The sequence below is a fragment of the Lycorma delicatula genome, chromosome 3, assembly GCF_047948215.1.
Source record: "Lycorma delicatula isolate Av1 chromosome 3, ASM4794821v1, whole genome shotgun sequence".
NCBI lineage: Eukaryota > Metazoa > Arthropoda > Insecta > Hemiptera > Fulgoridae > Lycorma > Lycorma delicatula.
This window is the reverse complement of record NC_134457.1, coordinates 207,953,203-207,973,454: the sequence shown is the minus strand read 5'-3', so window position 1 is coordinate 207,973,454 and position 20,252 is coordinate 207,953,203. Positions and strand designations below refer to the sequence as shown.

The 20,252-nt window shown below is 31.7% G+C and overlaps 1 protein-coding gene across 4 annotated transcripts in view; it reads right to left on the bottom strand.

The window, feature by feature from the left end:
• Nucleotides 1–3,062: 3,062 nt before the first annotated feature.
• LOC142322388 (solute carrier family 52, riboflavin transporter, member 3-A-like) overlaps nt 3,063–20,252 on the bottom strand; it is a 75,035-nt gene continuing 57,845 nt past the window's right edge. For all 4 annotated transcript variants that reach the window (XM_075361424.1, XM_075361421.1, XM_075361425.1 and 1 more), the window contains 2 exons: nt 15,252–16,425; nt 3,063–3,689 (listed from right to left, as the gene is read on the bottom strand). In XM_075361424.1, coding sequence (XP_075217539.1) covers nt 3,492–3,689; nt 15,252–16,376 — 1,323 coding nt within the window. In that variant the 5' untranslated portion in view covers nt 16,377–16,425 and the 3' untranslated portion in view covers nt 3,063–3,491. The remainder of the gene's footprint in view (nt 3,690–15,251; nt 16,426–20,252) is intronic.

Here is a 20,252-nt window from a genome sequence, read left to right as displayed (position 1 = left end):
TCACAAATTATATAAGGATAAAACCCATGACGGTTCAATTTTTCAAATATATAACGGTGCACTAGCTTGACATTAGTAATTGGTGGGACATAAATTGATATTAAAATAACCAATGTTGTAGATTAATCAAAATATAACTTTACAAATGTCTTCAAATTTGCCAGAAATGAATTACTCAATTTATTTTATCATCACAATCTAATTTTTTTTTTTTAACAAACTGAAGGATTAATAACAAGTGTCAAGAGTACTGTTTCTTAGTATCTTAAATTGAAATGAATGTACAGAGATTTAACTCTAATTAAAAGAAGCTGCCTTTGCTTGTTAATTGTGTAATTTATTATTTCTTTATAACCAGATTTTTTAAACAAAATGAGTGAAAACATGAACTTTAGCAACACCTCAGAAAAACTTGACAGAATACAATTACCAAAATCTAAGTTTTACAAGATTTTGATTTAGAAAAAAATGAAACTTATAATTTATTTTTGTTAATAGACCTGTCTTAAATTTATAATTAAAATTGTGATGATAAAAGATTTATCAGATTCACTCTAATAAAAAAATGACAAGTTCTTGCAACATGTTTGATTTTAATAACTGTATTATAATTGTAATTATTTTAAGTGTTTCCACTAACTTGATATCAAGTTAGCTGAGCTTTAACTTACTTTTAATATTCCACAACAATAAAGTTTAATTTCACTTCTTATTTATTGGTAATTTTCCAACAGCTTTTTTTTTACAAATTTTTCAAAGCCGTTCCACAAAGTTGATTAATATATTATCAGCTGTCAATAAAGGACATGCTTTACTATTTAATGTATCATAACTGTAAAACAACATAACTCATAAAAACAATGTTAATAAAAATTTGAACTGATGAAAGTAAAAATATATTTGAAATCAAAAACAAATTAGTTAAAAAAACTGGGTTAATTTAGAAACAAAAATTGATAATACAATTTACAAAGGTAAAATAAAGATTTAAGATTTTGTCATTCTTTTTTTACTATTCTTGATGGTGTTGATCAAACTTCTTTCCTCTCAGAGTTTTTTCAGTATCTTCCCCATATCACACCTTTAGTGCTTTTATATCCATCTTTATCATGTTTTTTAAAGCCATGTATATCAATATGTTCCAGATGTAACATTGTGGTAATAAAAGTCACAACCAATCATTCACTGTTACCGTACAGACCTGTGACTCTTAAAAGTTCTAAGTCAAATTCAATAATTGTGTATTATACATATTCTGTATAAGTCTTATCGCCTTTGAAGTTTTTCTATTATTTTTGTGACTTTAAAAGTGAACAATAAAATGGAAAATTTGTGAAAAACTTTAAAAAGTTAATATCTGCCTGTCATTCAGTCAATCTGCCAAGTCATGTTGACGAATTGGTCAGTGAGGACAGGTGACACGCATTTGAATGTTTAAGAAAAATATTTGCATGTATCCCACACATCATTATCCATGAAACTATCATGTTCACCTTGGGTAAACAAAGAACATAGTAAACACCTTGGCTAATCAGAACATAGTAAAAACTCAGTAACACAAATTCTTACATGTTCCAAACGGGAAGTTTTTGACAATCCAGTTAATAGCTCAGACTTAATCCCAAGTGATTACTATAATTTCAAGAAACTAAAGAACTTGTACGAAGAAATATGTTTCATGAGTGACAAAGTTGAAGAAAGAAATTACCACATTCTGAAATGTTATCGATGGTGTAGAATGAAAAGTATCACAACAGCATACAAAAATTTGTTAGAAATAACGATAAATGCCTAAAATAAGAGTAACTACACAGAACAAAGCTCTCAGATGAGTAAAAGTAAAATACAAAGTTCTATTTAGCAATTTTTATTGGCTAATTTGCTAATGTAAAACAAATGCTAAATGACCATCATATTTTCTCAAGCCATAAATTCCTTCTTTTACAGGTTCCTCTAATTAGTATAATGGATTTTCAAGAATTTCTATTTTTCATAACTTATGTTTTATTTACTCTTTTACTTTTCCATTTCCGTATTCCACAACCTTCAAGCTAATGTGGTGATAGCTCATAAGCAAAAACTAAAATACAAAATAAACCATTATTTGACATCCTGTTAGATCTCTACATTAAAAAAATATTAATTTAACTTAAATTACTCAATATGATAAATAACAATTAAAAAAGGCTACAAAGTTTATTTCATTTTTGACATTGAAAAAAAAAAGACATTTCATATGTCCTTTTTTTTAAACAGTTTAATAAATTAATTAGCATCAAACTTATAATTAAAGATCATAACAGATTAAAATTTTTAATTCGTTTTTCTAAACAAATCCAGCTTAACATGTTAACCACTATGACATAATAAATAGGTTCTCAGGTCTCCTTTGACCTAAGAAAGGTCTCAGTCTATCATGCGGTAGTGGTACGGTCATTTAAAAACGACATCACTTGATCTCTTGACCTATTGATGAAACCAATCTGATTGGTTTCAAGAACATGGATAGGATGGTAACATATTCAAGGTCCAACACGACACACATCTATGCTGGGAACCAGAGTAATTAAAAAGATTCCTTCTAAGTTTTTATTAAATCTTACTTTTTAATTGAATCTTTTCTCATATTTTCTCCTTTTTTTATAACAAATTGGTATTGTTTTGTTAATAAATAAGACATTTTTGAAAATTAACATTGTAGTAGAACAATAAAAATTAACACCAAAAGAATTTAATTTTTATTTTTATTTTCACTGATTTTCTGTTGAAACATTCATTTCATATTTTCATTAATTAATAAGCTTTCTTTTAAATATTAATATCCAAATCCACAAATAAACTTTGAAACCTGAGAGAAAGGTAAGATGAAAGAAAGCAGTCTAACAGTCAACATGATAAAATTAACAAAAACCTGACTAAAAATTTCGGTTTACTTAACTTAAAAAAACAAACTAAAAAAAAAAATCAATTTTAAAAAGTGATACAATTTTAACACAGTAAATAATTTTGTACATTTATCTTTATTAAAACTATGTAAACACATTATTAAGTAAGTACATGACAATATTTTTGGAATATATATAAGCTAACTGGACTTAAATGGCAATTTTGAAACTAGTAAATTTAAAGTTTTTAAACAGTAATAAAAAAAATGATGTAACAGAATTCTACTTTTGTTAAATTCTATTCTATTTGATTAAATTATACTGTATTTGTTCACACAAAGTTTAAATAATAAACCTAGAAATATTTTAATCTTAAGTTTTAGGTAAGTAAAAATGATTTAAAAACATTTTTGGTAAAAATTTATTACACAGAAGTGTAAAACGTCAACTCAATTCCTCTTCATCTGATAACAAAGACTAATCTGCACAGCATTTATAAAAATTTTTTACTTTAATTAAAGTAATTATGAAATTAATAAAAAATAACAAATTTGTATGACAATGCAATGTAAACTAATACTGATGTTTATAAACAAAACTTAGGTGTTACCGACAAGGGTCATAACTTTTTAATAGTTGAGCATAATTGATTAAATAGAAAACAGTTATTGATCCAACAAATGCACCGGCTTGTGTAACCGCTCCATACCAAAAAAGTCCTTGTCCACCTTCCCTTCGGAAAAGAGCAGCTATTGATAATTTTACATACGAGACAAGTCCACAACATAGAACCCAACTGGAAACCTATGTGAACACAAATAAAAAAGATTTTTATTATTATTATTATTTATTAGCATTTTAATGACAATAGAAAAATTAGCACTCAAAAATCATTTACAAATAAATAGAAATATTACACCACAAAAATAAAAAAAATCTCATCCCACTTATGAAGTTTACTACACTTATATGAAGATCGAAGAGAATGAGGTGTTGAAAACACTACCACTGAAACAGAAGAAATCTGAGGAGGCAAATTGTTGTATGCAGAAGGTAAAAAACTTTGTTTCAAGATATGAAATATAATATACTTAGAAAATAATGTTCACCATACAGAAAAATAAGGCAGGTAAGAATACCATCATTAAATAAGTAATAACTTTTTTTTCTAGCTTTTCAATTTTAATGACAAATAGTGATGGTCTTTACCTAAGTTTTACAGCTACTGAAAAAATCCACAGACAAACACATGTAGTGTGCCGTAAAAAAATAAAAAAGAAAATGTCAAAGGAACAAAATCAATATGAATAACGTTTTCCTGAATGAAAAGCTCATGGTTTCTATCACCCTAGAACAAAACACAGAGACTGTTCCAGAAAAATAAAAGAATAAAGCTTTCATTAGAGACTACAACCAAAATAAACACACAAATACTAACAAAGTGGAGGGAGGAATTGTCATTCTTCAGTTACATGAAATATTAAAAAACTTTTATCTATGCTATAACTTACTAAGTTGTACATAACTTGTGTTTTTACTTCGAAACTTATATGAATTTATGGTTTATAATTATTTAAGAATCTCTTCACTCAAATTATTGATAATAATTTCTGTTTTTTAAATTTCTTTCTAAAAAATTGTGTTACCATGAGTACTTGTCATCTGGTAATTTCACCACGAATTTTGGCTCTATATATAAAGATGGGTAATATTGAAAAAAATTAAAATTCTACAAGCTTATTTTTTCATTGTAGTTATGAAAGTCTACATGCCACTTTAAAATATATCTACCTACAATTGATTACTGGTTTATTTATAAATAATGAAGGAATATTTGTTAACCCTACATGTAACCAATGGTTTTTTTTGTAGCATAATACTCTGTCTAAATTTTGTTGGACAATGATAAAAAAATAGTAATCAGTATTGAACACTGAGATTATTAATCCAGTGATAAATTACAATAATAATCACCATCGCCACACAGTAATCTTGAATTATATCTAAGCTTGTTTTCCAAATGTAACTTACATCTTATAATGTTGAATTTATTTTCATAAATTGATAAATTACAGTGAATGAGATGGATGGATATACAAGTACCTTAAGTTAAGTTTAACTGGAAAATGTACATATTGAAATAATTTGGTTATACATTTACCCTTAAAGTATTTGATAAATCACTAAACCAATTTAAATAAAACTCTTATGGCAAATTATCTTTACACAAAACTAATATGATCTATTTTTAATATTGTTAACAGCGAGACATCTGGACTTCTATAAAAATTTCTAGTTACAATAACAATATATTACTAGAAAAAATCTAAAAAGAATGACAAAAACATCATGAAAGAAATTACAACCTCCTAATTTCAAAGAAAAAGGTAATTTAAGAACTGAAGTTACTAAAAAAAAAATCCACCACAACTAGGTGGAGAATAAATAGATAGCATTTCTCATAGCAGCTGTTTTGTGATTTATACTTTGCGATTCAAATCCATTTTAAAGGTACTGTTTGAATTGGATATTAAACATTATTAATTGGATATTATATTATATTAATTGGATATTAAACATAATCCAATTATTCTTCTTGTATATATGAATATACAAGAAGAATAAGATAAAACAGGAAAGTGACTGCTTTTTTAATATTATTTAATAAATGTAACAACTTCCACTACAACAATGAAATTTTTCTCTTGAAATCTTGTGCACATATTTGTTTTTATAAACATACAAAACTGTGAAACTTAACTCTACTTAATGACTACTTGGGGCACCCACAGAAATTGAAACCAGATGGGATGGGGTCTGAATTATAAGGTGAATATAGGCAGACATTATTTTTTTAATCGTTTGAAGCATTGATTGTGGAAATCAAAGTGTGTGGATGAGATTTTCTTGAAGAACAAACATTTTTTTCAATACTGTTGATTCATTTAATCTTCAAATATTTTTTGGGTCGTTTTATGTAGTTTTTCCCAGTTTTCTAGGATTATATGAGTGGGATTTGGCATAATTTTTATTGAAATTTGTACATAAACAAGAGTGGATATTACAAGTATATTTCTATAGTTCCAGCAACTGATTGTAGATCAAACGTTAAAAGAAAACCAACAGAAATACAGGCTTTTTGTGCCCTAAAAGGTACCTTAGTAGTTGGATTTTCAGTTTTTTCCTGACTGGTGTGGGAAATTTTGATTCCATAAATTATTGGATTTCGACTTGAACAATTGATGCTGTTCTCGTTAAAAGTCACTGTTATCTCTGTTTCCAACAAACATGAATTCTGGTATCTTTATGATAATCGGTAAGCTTACAGACATCTCTTTACAACCAATAAGTGGATTTTGCAATTCATCTTAAACTTATTTTAAAGTAGTTAGTTTATAGCAAGTAAATGAGTAAACTGACATATTTTTACACTATAATTTTCAATAATCAACAATACTTATTTGGCCACTTTGAACTACTTAACCAACTTGTAAAAATTTGCAAGATTTATTCTAGTTTAACTGTATAGCAAGAGTATATGCAATTTTTTAGAGGATTAAATAATTAATGGCAGGATGCCAAGTTATGACTGATTTTTTAATTTTTTTTTAAACTGAATTTGTGTATTTATTTAATGATTACAAAAAAATGACCACATAACTTGATACAATAAATATTTAATAACTGTAAAACTTAATTTTTAATGACATGTTTCAAAGCAATAATAACAGATTGATTCATTTTGAAAAAAAATCTGGGTGCAGTCATGTTTACTGGCAAATGCAACCAGCATTATCTGATAAGGCTAGACAATATAATTACTTTTTCTAATTTTAATGATACTTAGTAACTAAATTATAATAATCAGAACTAATTGTAATGATAATTAGTAACTAACTTATGAATAGAATTGTGTTAACATCAAAAGGACAATTTTGTTTAATTTTGGTGATCAATGAGAAGTGGTTTATATCTCTAATTTCTAGTTTATCCTTACAGTGACTATAATAAATGACTGTTGGGATTTTATCCTGATTCCACATGCTTTTATTTTCCAATATGTAACTGTAATATGGAAATGTAGATAAAGTTTCATGTATAATCAAAATATTTGTATTCTTATGTAAGAACAGCTATGGTTACTATACGCTATTATTTCTCAAATGTAATTTTTATTGATTATATCATTTTATTAATTTAAAAAAATGAAAATCAATATTTAATACCAAAAAAGAGGCAAATAGAAAATTATTTAAGAGTCTATTTTTTTTAATAGTTAACTACATTAATATATTATTGATAACAAATCAAAATCTCTTCTTATTCTAGAATAAGAACTGTTGAACACAATAACAGGAAATTTTGTGATATGAAGTTGTGAAATGAAGAAATAATGTATAGTAGTAGAACATCAAATGGAAAATCCTTATGAAATATTTAAGTTGAAAAAACACACATATTAATTGAAGTGCTTCTTTAGCAATAAAAACTTCTATAATGTTCTTGGCTGAAGAAACAAGATATACTTTTTATAATTCAATTTTATAAATCAATTAGAATAAACAGATAAATTACATGGATAATTAAAAACATAAAAAACAGCCGATATAAAACTAAATAAATGAGTATAAATCAAACAATACAAAACACACACACACACATACAGATATATATATGAGAGAGAGAGAGAGTGAGAGAGAAATTTTCATCTAGTATTAAATTTACAACAAAGTATTCATGGAATAATAAAAGGCAGATATACAGCTTGTTGTAAACCTCAATAAGTTTGAAAGAGAAGTGATTGATGTATAACAGGGTTTCTTAACCTTAAGATTGCGAAATTAACTTACAACTTTACATGTAAACGATAATGAAATCAATTTATGAAAAAATAATAATTTGTTATAAACATTTTACTTACATTAATAGGTACACATGTAAAGAAAAAAATTGAATGAGTAAGTTGTATTAGTTTTTCATTTAAAACTTATATATATGTTAGAAACACACAAAGGCAAATTGTTTCAAGTGATAAAAGATGATTCCTGTATTTAGTTTTTAGTGCAACCATAATCTCTTTGTGGAGAAAGGAATTAGTATTTTCAATGTTTCTGTGACTAAATTTCCACATTCACTTCGACGAGGAAGCCAAAATATATCTAAATTTTCAGATGTGAATTGTAGTTGTAATATTTTTTCCGCAGATATTTCAAGGAGCAGGTCACAAATCTCAACTGGTAACACAGCAGCCGCAAAAATGTAGATTCAGAACCCATCTCTTTGAGAAATCATTTTTATCTCCTGGGAAATACTCTGTCAACTGAATTTTTAGCTTATACACATGCATCTTCATGCTATCCAAACTGTGGTAAACAATGGTGTCTTTCTTCATCCAAATTTTTCTCAATATAATCAAAAGTAAGTGGAAACATAAAAATTTTTGCTTTTAAGGTGAATAATCCAGATATCAAGCTTCCAGATATCATGAACTTTGTCATTAATAAAATGTTTTATCACGTCCTTGTAAATTCTCATTCATTCAAATCAATTGAATGTGAAAATACATCAACTAAGTACGTCAACAGCAACATATGCTCATTATTCTATAAAAACATTGAGAATGGTGTTTGTTTATCATGGAAAAATATTATTAATTCATCTCACAATTCTAATAACCAGGTTAACAGAGTTCCCACGCAATAACCATCTGACTTCTGTATGGAAAAGAAGAGATTTTTTTCTTTTCACCCATTTCATCACATATTTTAGCAAACAGCCTATTCTGTAATGGTTGATATTTAATACAATTAACCATTTTTACATCTTCAGGAAGAATTTGTTTGAGATTTTTCAGCATATTTTTTGTGGCAAGAGCATGTCTGTGAAGGAAGAAGTGTGTCCATTCTGCAAGGACCATAAACAATCTGTGAACTACAAGGAGTGTCCGTGTTAACAAAGAGCTGTCACTGTGTACTGTAATTTGATAGGTTTACATGGTTAGTTTTGGTCAGTTGAATGCACAGGTGCATACATTGTTCAGGTAGAGCTTTGTGAGGTTGCTCTTTGTAGGAATTTGGCTGCTGTTTTATTGCAACATCCTACATTGTTTCTAGTGATCTGCTAGGTTTCTCTCGTTGGAAACAGTTTTATCATGGTTCTTATAGTATGTCTGCTGTTCTGCAGAAGAGAATTAGATTGTGTTTTTCTTCGACAGTTCTCTAATGAGCATCTTGCTGTCGTTCGTTTGGATATTCCAAACTTGTATCTTTATGTAGCAAGTTCATATTTTCAGTACCGTGACCTGCTGATTGTCATCTCAAGATCTGGGATAGTATCCTCAGATTCTCTAGTACGAGTCCAATCCTCACTGGTGTGGATGTCAACGCTAAGTCACAATTTGTGGCATAGTGGTGTCACCAACATCAGTAGTGAGCTGATTGAAGGCTTTATAGTCCAACATGATCTGCAAGTTTTTAATGAAATTGGCGAGTTGCCCAACTCACATGGGTATGATGGTTGGGTGTCGGTTGTTTGGTGGAACGAACATTGATGTTACCGTTGGTAGGTATATTCCTGCCAATGTTTGTAACTGGAGAGTGGATGACAATTGCCCAAGCGATCATTAGTTAATTGCTTATGAGATTGTTGGTGGTTTGTGTGACTGTTGCCGATGTAACGTTCCGGTTCAGCAGGTCAGCTTCTGCACAGGCGCATATATATATAAGGCGCATATATATGGATTGGAAGAAGTTTATCAATTTTATGTCAGCCAGACTTTGCGTTTTAGATCAGGGTCTGGACACGTTTGGTCTAGAGGACCTCCGATTAAGCCACTAATGACTAGGAACGGAAGGGGTGGTGTGGTAACACCCCGCACGACATCCCACGAGGCGGGTGTTCTTCTCCCTCGGAACGAATTGAGATGGCCTAGGGAACCTGGCGGAGAGGTTAACAGCGGCCTTTATTAATGCCACTGAGTACTCGATCTCCCGCAGCGGTAGAGAGAGGTTGGCCAGTTGGTGGAATACAGAGTTATCTAATATGATGAAAGCTGTCTGTCGTTTACGGAGGGGCTCTCAACGTGAGGGTGATCCTGAGCTACATCCAGTTCTTACTGGCGAATAAAGGGATCGGAGATCCAACTATTTTTCATAAAGTCCGACGGCCAAGAGGGACTCGTGTACAGGGTTCTGGGGCATAAACGTAGAAAAGAAATTCTTCTATCCGCTCTCTCGACCCGCCCGTGGTTTCGGATATTTCCGGAAATTTACGCTGATTACTAGCAGATCTTCTGCCTGATGATAGCGAAGCTGGAGAAACCGTATGCTATCTGCGGGTACGGCGTGAGGTCGCTATGTTTCGCGGAGATGCATTAACTGTGGAGATTGCTGAGGTCGAGCTGCGTCGAGCTATCTGTAATCTTGGCAGAGGTAAGGCGCCTGGCTTTGATGGACTGACGGCTGAGCTCCTTGTTTACTCGGTTGGAGTTAATTTGTGAATTATCACACACGTATTTAATAAATTATTGTTTGGCGGGTTCTGCCCAGTATACTGGAAGAGAGGGATTGTAAAATTGTTGTTTAAGGGAGGCGACAAGGATCTAATTGTTAGTTCATCATATCAGACTCTGACATTTTCCAATTACAGAGGCGCGGATGCACTGAAAATGAACTGCAGGTGTTGGAAAGTTATTTCAATCATCGGGATGTGTTTATCCGCGAGGACAGCCATGAAGTAGGGCAGACACTGTCTAAGAGTTGTCTCCAAGGCAATGTGTTGGGTCCTCTCTTGTGGGTGGTGGCGTTTGACTCTCTTCAGAAAGGGTCAAACGGCTAAGGTTGACCAATGGGTATCATGTTGTGACTTATGGGGACGACGGGCGAAAAATGCTTGCGGAGGGACGTCGAGCTCAGGGACACTTGTGCAGGCAGGGTGCTTGAATTGTGGGCTTATCAACACAAGATGACTTTCAGCCCGGTGAAGATCACGATGATGCTCCTCGAAGGCCATTTGGCGGAGAGTCAAGTTCGAGTATCGATGCCAGGCCATCGAATAAAGCACACTCAGATTCAGAAGTACCTTGGGGTATATCTAGATTGCAAATTTCAATTCAAGAGGCACTTTTAATTCGTCGCAGAAAAGGTCTGTAGTTCCTTTTTTGGATCCGAAGTCTGGTCAATCCGGATTGGGATCTCAATTTTGGGATCCTAAGCATCCTGTACAAGGGCGTGTGCGAAGCAATTACGTTGTATCCTACGCCAGAATGGGCGGATAGGATGAAATTCCTTGGTTATAGAGATATATTACTGAGGGCCCAACGACTATTACTGTTGAGGGTAACGCGTAGTTACCGGACGGTTTCACTGGAGGCGGTCTTGGAGATTGCGAGAAAGAAACCTGTTGATATTCTAAGTCTTGAGAGACAGGGGCGGTATATTGCTAGGAAGTTGGATGAGTCGACTTCCAAAAAGATTCGGGAAATCGAGCAACATGGTTATGATATATGGCAGGCTAGAGACTTTAGATGGGCGATATACGCACGACCTCTTCCCAGACATTAGAAGCTTGCGGGGTGCCTCATGGGTTTCCCCTAACAAGTACGTAACTCAGTTTCTTACCGGTCACCGGGCCTTTAGGAGTAGACTGGCTGGGTTCGGCCTGGTGCATTCGGGTCTGTGCTCGCAGGGTAGAGTGCAGGACGATGCCTTTCATGTGTTGCAATAGTGCGCCAAATACGATCTGGAGCGCACCGCAGTAATTTTTCGATTGGATACCATCGGAGGAACGTTTGACATCAGTCAAAACTAGAAGGACCGATCTGAATGGTCAGTGGTTGCAGAATTTCTCCACTATTTGGCTGGGGAACGGATTTCACAGGAAATCTAGGTTGCTGCTTGGTCTTGTACATGCGTACTTTGTTTTGTTACGATTTCTTGTTAGTGTTGTTTTTGTTTTATTAGGTTATATCGTTCTGGTTGTTTTGTTATTCGTTTTATTTTCGTGTTTTTTTTTTTTAGTGTTCTTCCGCGTTTGTGTTGCAAGTGAACTCACTTTACCCTTCGGGTAGGTAGGTGATTCAGTTCCTTTGACGACTATAGTCTTCAGTCTTGCTTGAGACGAGAGATGTGTTTTGTTATTTTTAGAAATAGTAACACCGTTGGTAATGCCGCTGTCGCTTATGGCATTCTCTTCGGTGGTATTTTGGGCCGAGGTGACTGTGAGAGATGCCATATGCCAAGGTTTAAAAGATGACCTCCGGTGAAACCAATCAGGGCATGGTACGGAGGTTGTCTTTCCCTAGGGAATCAGGCTATCATTGTACAATCTTGTCTTTTACCAACTGATTCACTGGATGTACGTGGCTCATTTCGTTTTTTCACAAATTTATCCCTTCTGCACAAAAATCTAAATGGAAAAAAACAGTTACACTGTTTGATCGAGTACTAAAAAACCGAAACCTCAATTAGTATTATTTTCAATGAAACTACGTTTTTAAAAACTTAAAGGCATCAGACGCCGCTTCGAATTCGAAACTAAATTGATGTTCTGCAATCCCTTACGCCTATTTTATACTGTTGAGAGCAGGACGTGTTCAAACGTATCATATGCATATTCGAACACGACGCTTTCACAGCGTCACGAAGAAGGAAGAAAGAAAAAAGGCGGAGAAGTACTATACTACGTATGAACACTGATTTTAACCGCTACTTACTAAATCATATCACTTTTCAATTTTTTATAACTTATCATCGCTTATATCTACACCGCTAATATTTAAATCATAATCATATCACTTTTCAATTTTTTATAACTTATCATCGCTTATATCTACACCGCTAATATTTAAATCATAATCATCCCTCAAAACACTATAATCGCTATCGCCTTTAACGTTAATAACGATATTTTTAACAGCATTATCAATTAAAGGTTCCAGAGACAAATAAGATGTTTCTATTTTCCTGACATGGTGCACCTTGATTTACATTCGGAATTGAATTTGCTCGTTATTTACTTTTCTAGCAAATACAATTTTCTAATTTTAGTATTATCTAATTTAAAATTTAAAAAATTTTCGAGACATACTCTTTTAAAACCGCCCAAATATTTTCAATCGAATATAATTCCGAAGAAAAAGGAGTCAATCTAAACACACTGTGACCTTTCTCGGATAAAACTGAATCGATTTTAAATAATTTAACACGTGGTTTATGAAGTCTTATTAAACCGTACAGTTCTGGTTTCAACATTATATTCGTAAATGACACGTTATTTTGTGTGAGCTAATCAGTCATGTCTGCTTTTTGCGAGTTCGAATTCGGAGTGCGGTTCAGATGCACGTTATGGTACGAAGCATTAACATTGACGATGACTGATTAGAGGGAAAATTAAGAATTAATTGTTGTTTTACCTATCGCTCGCTACTATGGATGTCCCCCACCGCTATTATGGATATCATATATATTTTTAGTAGTTGACGGGGTGCGCCTACCCATTTTAGCAAATATATGACAAGTGAACGGTTGGAACACGTAGCCCGATGGTGTATGGCATCACGCTTAGTCCGCTCATGCTGTTAGGTAAGCTGTAGGGGCTACGTTAGAATACTGATCGCTAAACTGTTCGAGGCTCAGTTCCCGTTTATGGCACAGACAATCGGGTGTTATGCTTCAGGGCGACCGAATGGAATGGTGGCGGGAGAAATGCCACGCAAACCAATAAATCACCGCTCGTAATTAACAGAATTCATATCGTCATAGAAATCTCCTGTTTTGATACCACCAGATTTAAATATAAGAAGCGTGTTCTTGACAAAACCATTTTCGTAACCGGCACAAACAATGCAAACACTCTTGTCGTTAGAGATTGGAGCAGCAAGGCTGTGGTCAGAGCCTGTCATTCAAAGATAGTGGTTTGGTATGAGTGGCATGTACATAGGATTCGTCCGTGAAAATCGTTTTGGTTACGGTACTCTTTAATAGCTTTTAAATAACGTAGCCTTAGTTCCCGATTTTCTGATTTTTCTACTAAAGTTTTTCTATTATTAGTTTTTTCCATTTGAAACCCTCATGTAAGGCTTCCGGGAAAATTGATTTCCTCTTTTACGACCGGTAATAGCGATCAAGGAGTAACGCGATCACCTTCATCGATGTGAAAATTATAAATCGTTTCACGAATGATACTTTTTATCAGTTATCGTGAACGTTTTAGTATTTTTACTGTTACGATATTTTTTAGGAGTGCTAAAGTCTTTATCGGTATTAGTTTTTGCTTCGTTTAAAATTCTTGAACACACTTTTCAAGTGAAATTCGCGTAGCTTGGGCCACACGTTTCTGAACTTGTTTAAGAAGGATCGGTCGACCTTGTGGCTCCTTTGTCATAAAGTTAAAAACATTAAACACGTCTTCTCTCGTCAGGCTATGAATAATTTTACTCCCTCTCAATTTGTATACCCCACTACTTTCACTTTACATGATAATAAAGAGTTATTATAATTATATGCTACGTTAAACTTATCGTTATGAAGAAATAGGATTCGTTAACAACAGAAAAAGTAAAAAATAAAACTGTAACAACGCCGATAATTTCCCTAAACAAAACCCCACACAATGTTTTCAGAAAACTAATACAATATACTCTATGGAAAACGCTCTCTATTGAAACGCTTCAAGGACAACTTATTGTGGTTTGCAACAAGTTCTAATTTGACACTAACAAATTAAAAATTCAATGAATTCAAGCACAAATTCAAAAAATATATTTCATTAAATGATTTATCTAGTGGACCTGATTACAGCAGAGTGAATTACTTACCAAAGACAATCTGATAAACTTATTTCAAATTGTTATCTTGGGGCTAATGATAACAAATGACAGTACCTAAGTGAAGTAGTAGAGTGAAGTGCATGTTTATGAAAATTTATAATCTACTGATTATAAATAAGTAATGCTAAAAATGACAATTCTTAGTTAAATTTGTGCGAGCAGGAAACCTATCTTACCTGGTAGGGAATTCATTCATTAAGCCCTTCTGACTTTTGATATTGGTATCGATTTCACAAATATCTTAATTTAATCTATTTTGCAGTTTCATTATGTGTGTCTAATATGATTTGGGATTGTCTCTAAAAAATGGATCGGAGTAATGTCTATAAATTTTCTTTTAACTTGACATAAAGAAGGGCATTTTGATGTAACTGAATGTATACCTTTGTTAGCAACAAGAACAAATAATTTATTAAAACCTGTTACCGGCGACCGTAAATGAGTTTTAACTATAAAAGACATTATTTAAAATAAGCTGTAAATTTAAATATTATTACGTAAGATTTAAAGATAAATAAAAATACAATAATTATACTTACAATAACAATAATTCCGATAACTTGATGTTGTAGTGGTGGTTCAGGACTAAATGCTGCAGTTGTTATATTGTATACGGCTGCAACTGCAGCCATAGTACTCATAACAGAAATTGATAAAAGTGAAGTACGTGGTAAAAAAAATGCCACAAAACAAGCAGCTGGATTTGCCATATTAGCTAAATTAACAGCTAAATGATACGCAAAATTTCCATATGGAAGGCAAGAATACGACTGTATACTAGGTAGAGCACCATTTGCAAACATTGAGATCACGGACTGAAGAAAAAGAAGTCCTACATAAAGAGCAGGAGACAGAGAAGATGGAGTAGATTTAGGAATTTGATTCATCATCTGGTTATCTAAATGGGTGTCTAAACAATTATTATCGGTCGTTTCCATTGTCGATGACCTAGTAGCTGAAGTTGATTTTCTTCTAAGTTTCAAAGTTTTGCACGATGGAAGTTTATTTAAAAGAAAGAAAGAAATCATGCTTGCACACATTAATAAAAACATCAGCAGGAAGAATATCTGAGATGAAAACAACGGTGGAGACATTTCATTAACTTTTATAACAGTACCGTTTTCTATAGTCTTATTAACACACCTTGTTATTCCTACACCTTGAACTAATGAAATTATACTAGGTATAAAACCACTCAATCCTTCCCCGACAAGGTAAGAAACTAAATGAATCTCGGGATAATTATTCATAAAAGGAATAAAAAGGACAGAACTAGTACAACCGACAAGAGCGATGCAGAATGTTAGAATAAATAAAGGTGTACTGTGTCTTACTCCAAAAACTATTGTTGTCTGATAATAAAAAAATGACATAAGTAAAAGAGAAGCTGTACCAAGCATCATTATAAAAGATATTAATGCGCTATCACGAACCGCACTCGGCGCATATCGTTGAAAAACGCTATATATAACGGGGCCTATATTAGCTACCTGTATTAATATGGAAAGGTAAGACGGAAGATTCCAACCTTCTGGTGCAGTTTCAACGAGGATTGGAAGTTGTGTGTACATAGCGTTTACAGACAGCCAAGCACTGATTCCAAATAATCCAGCTAATATATCGACTAACAGCCGATTGTCACAAGTCCAACAACTTTCAACCATTTTTGTCTCGGTAACTGTCTGATGAAGAAGAGAGGTCCCTTCGGTTAACCTGAAAATAAAAACAATCTAATATAGTGACTGCAGAACAACATCTGTTTGACGGATTAATAGAATTTTATGAAAAACATGAGCTGCAACGAAATATACCAGCAAAATATTTGTGAAACAACATATGTAAACTACTCAGAAAAATCAAATTAATTTTAAGCGACTACAAGGTAAATCTTTTTACAGTAATATAAATCTTCACTAATGACACACAATGTAAAAGTTTAAGCCAAGGCTTAAATTTAACAATTGACCTGTAGTTATGATGATATACCGTATGAGAAATCAAATTTACACAAAAGATACATCTATTTGTTAAATAGGTGTAAAAAAACTTCTTAATTCTATAATAAATCTAGGAATGGAAAATACTAGGTGAAAAGGAATAAACTAATCCATACATAATATAGAAATTATTTTTCAGTGTTAATCATTCTGAAAGGTAGGCTTCATCAATTTGGACTGAAATTTATACAAAATTTAAGCTGAAAAAAAAATTATTAATATCTATTTAATTTTTACTTACTGGTATTTTTCTGTCCATATTCAGTTTTTAAACATACAAATATACTATACACATTATGTAGAACACATCAGGAATGGTTGGTGTGCTGTTCCTTGGATAAAAAAAGAAGGAATTGTCCTATTCACCTGGTCAGAATAAGGGTGACTGAATAAACCCTCATCAGAGTAGTCTCAAAAGAGAAAAGAAAAATGTTTCCAAGTAAATATTAATACATAAAAATAATAAATGAAAGAAATAATATTAAGTAAGCAAAAGAAGGTACAAAATAAAGTACAGATTTTTTTTTTGTTTAATTTCTGGGTCCGCATTTAAGCATTGTTTTTCTGCAGAGGATGAGATGGATGCTTGGTAGCATGTCATTTGGAAGGTACTAATGAAAATTACATGAAAGGTTTTCAACACCAATATGGTTAAAAACTCATTGAAAGTGTAATACTAGTTCTGCAATAGAAAATTTATTTTAAATAAATTAGTGGAAAGATATTTTAAGTTGGTTGGTTAATTATTGCATGTGGCTATATAATCGTAATAAGGCCCTCTCTTGTATGCCAAATTATTGTAGTTAAAAAAAAACTGTTCTATTATCTTTTTTGATAAATATGGTTATTATTTTTTTTAGCAATAAATTATGACTCTTATTTCTTTACAATAATATACACATCACATATATACACACTTTACATTAATATACACACTTATAATATAATATACACACTTTACATTAATATACACATCGTAAATATACAAATAAGTTTGAATTTTTAATTTATTAATCAATAGTAGACATGATTCATAATTATGGACACCAAACAATGGTTTAACAGCATTTTTGAACCTCAAAGACTCTTTCTGATTTCTGAAATAGCAAAAAGAATGGCATACTGTTTTTCAGACAGGAAATTACCGAGGCCTAAATATACACTTCATAATGATGATGACAGGCATAGTGTATTATTAGGACAATTTAAAACAAAACAGTAGGTTAGATTTTTGTAAATAAAATCAATTTGAACATTTTATGATTATTTATAATCTAACAAGTGAAGCAGAAATTTCACATTATGAACAATAAACATATCATCAGCATTAATCTTTATTAAAAGCAACAAAATCTGGTATTATCAAAATAGTAATGGAAAAAATTTAATTATCCATTATCAAACATTAATAACAAGCATCTAAACATAATGTTAATTAAAATTTTAAGTTTTGAGATTTTTATCTTTCTGACAATATAAATATATATTTATCTAAGGTAGATGTTGTATTAAAAATTCTGATCAATCCAAACTGATTGGCTCCCAAGTAAACAGAACAAATTTAGCAACATATGTGCAATATACACCTTACTTTTATGCAATATTCACAAAACGTTGGTGAAATAAGTAAATATATAATCAGGTTGGCTAAACTTGCATAAACAACTTCAAAAATCATAACTAAAATGTCAGTGCAGTGAAAAAATGTAAAAGCACTTCGATTATAGAAACAAATCTATAACTTAATATGAAGAAAACACATATTGACACAAAGTGTAGTTTTTTTTTACAGATATCTTATTTGTTAAAAAAAGCCTTTTAAACGTTAAATGTTAAAAAAACCAATTTTAAACGTTTTGCTTTTAATGGGTGTAGTTTTCAATCAACAGAGAAACAGTTCTTCAAAAATTATTGACAAATAAAGACAGAGAAACTTCACATTTCCTTTGATGCTGTAAAGAATCATAGAAACTAGAAGAAGCACAGTACAATATATTTAATGTAGTGGTTACTAAACGAGTATTAAAGAATAGAAAACAATAGTCAGAATAAAAAAAAAAAATTATAGTATTAGAGATAAATAGGCGAATAATACAAGTTTATGCATCTACTTAATCTACAAACACAGCTCCTGATGAGGGCAAAAATTAATTCAATACGTTTCTACAGGAAACATTGAATAAATCATTACACAACGGAATCCAAACGGTGATTAAAAATATGGGAAAGTATATTACATCATAATATTAGTATATTACTTATTCATTATACAAATAATTAAATCTAAATCCACAGTGCCGATTAATCAACAAAGTATAAATTTGAAATTGCATAATATAATATTTGAAATGATAATCTTATTGCTAACATGAATTTAATTTTTATTTATTTTCTAACTGAATTTCCCTCCTAGTAATTAATCTGTACTGTTCAGAATTTTTACAAAATCAGAATAACAATGACAATGTCACTAGCAAACCTTAATATTTTAATTTTTTTCTTCTTGTATATTTCCCCAACCTCTGTGGTTTTCCTGTTAAAAAAAAAAGAAAAACAACAGACAACTAAAACAGAGACAACATGAACATTTATCATCTAATAAGTGACCCAGAAATTTCACATTACGGACAGCAGACATATTATCATCATTAATGTAATTATTATAAGTAACAAAATTCACCAAAATCTGGTATAATAAAAATATTAATGGGAAAAATTAAATTATCCATTATCAGTGTTTTGGGAGGTGTATGTTTTGGTGTAAGAGTGATAAGTTTTTTTACATTTTCATTTTATGACTTTCTGAATCAAAGCTTGCCTGTCTTTACCTTTGACTTTTATCGTTGTTATCTGATTTTTAGACAGATTGTTTTTTTTTTACAATACAATTTAATTTTCTTAAAAGTTAAAAAAAAGTTGTTCCATTCTACACTAACCAAAAATAGCTTCTCTAGATTTATGGATTTATCTTCTCAAGTTGCCTTTCTAAGACTGGCCTGGCCTTCATTGTATTTATATGACTTCATGAGTATATATTCATTATGTAAATAAAAAAAAAAATTAAACAATTTTTTAAATATATACAAGGTGCTATCCAAAAGTTCAGGGAATTTCATCATAAAAATAGCTTACCATAACTTATAATTTCCACTGTCTCCTTCAAAGTAATCCCCTTGGGTATTGATACGGTGATCCCAGCGTTTTTCCCATGATTCCATGCATCCCTGGAAGGTGTAAGTGTTCGAAGCACGTTCTGCGTTTCTTCCTGAATCTCCTCAATTGTGTTAAAACGACGGCCTTTCAATTGAAATTTTATTTTAGGAAAGAGAAAAAAGTCGCACGGGGCAATGTCAGGCGAATAGGGTGGGTGGGGAATCACTACCGTCTTTTTGGAAGCCAAGAAATTCCGAACGGCCAGCGATGTGTGCGCGGGCGCGTTGTCACGGTGCAGAACCCAGCTGTTGTTACTCCACAGATCTGAACGTTTGCCCCTAATGCTTTCACTTAACCGCTTCAAAACTTCACAATAGAACATCCCATTAA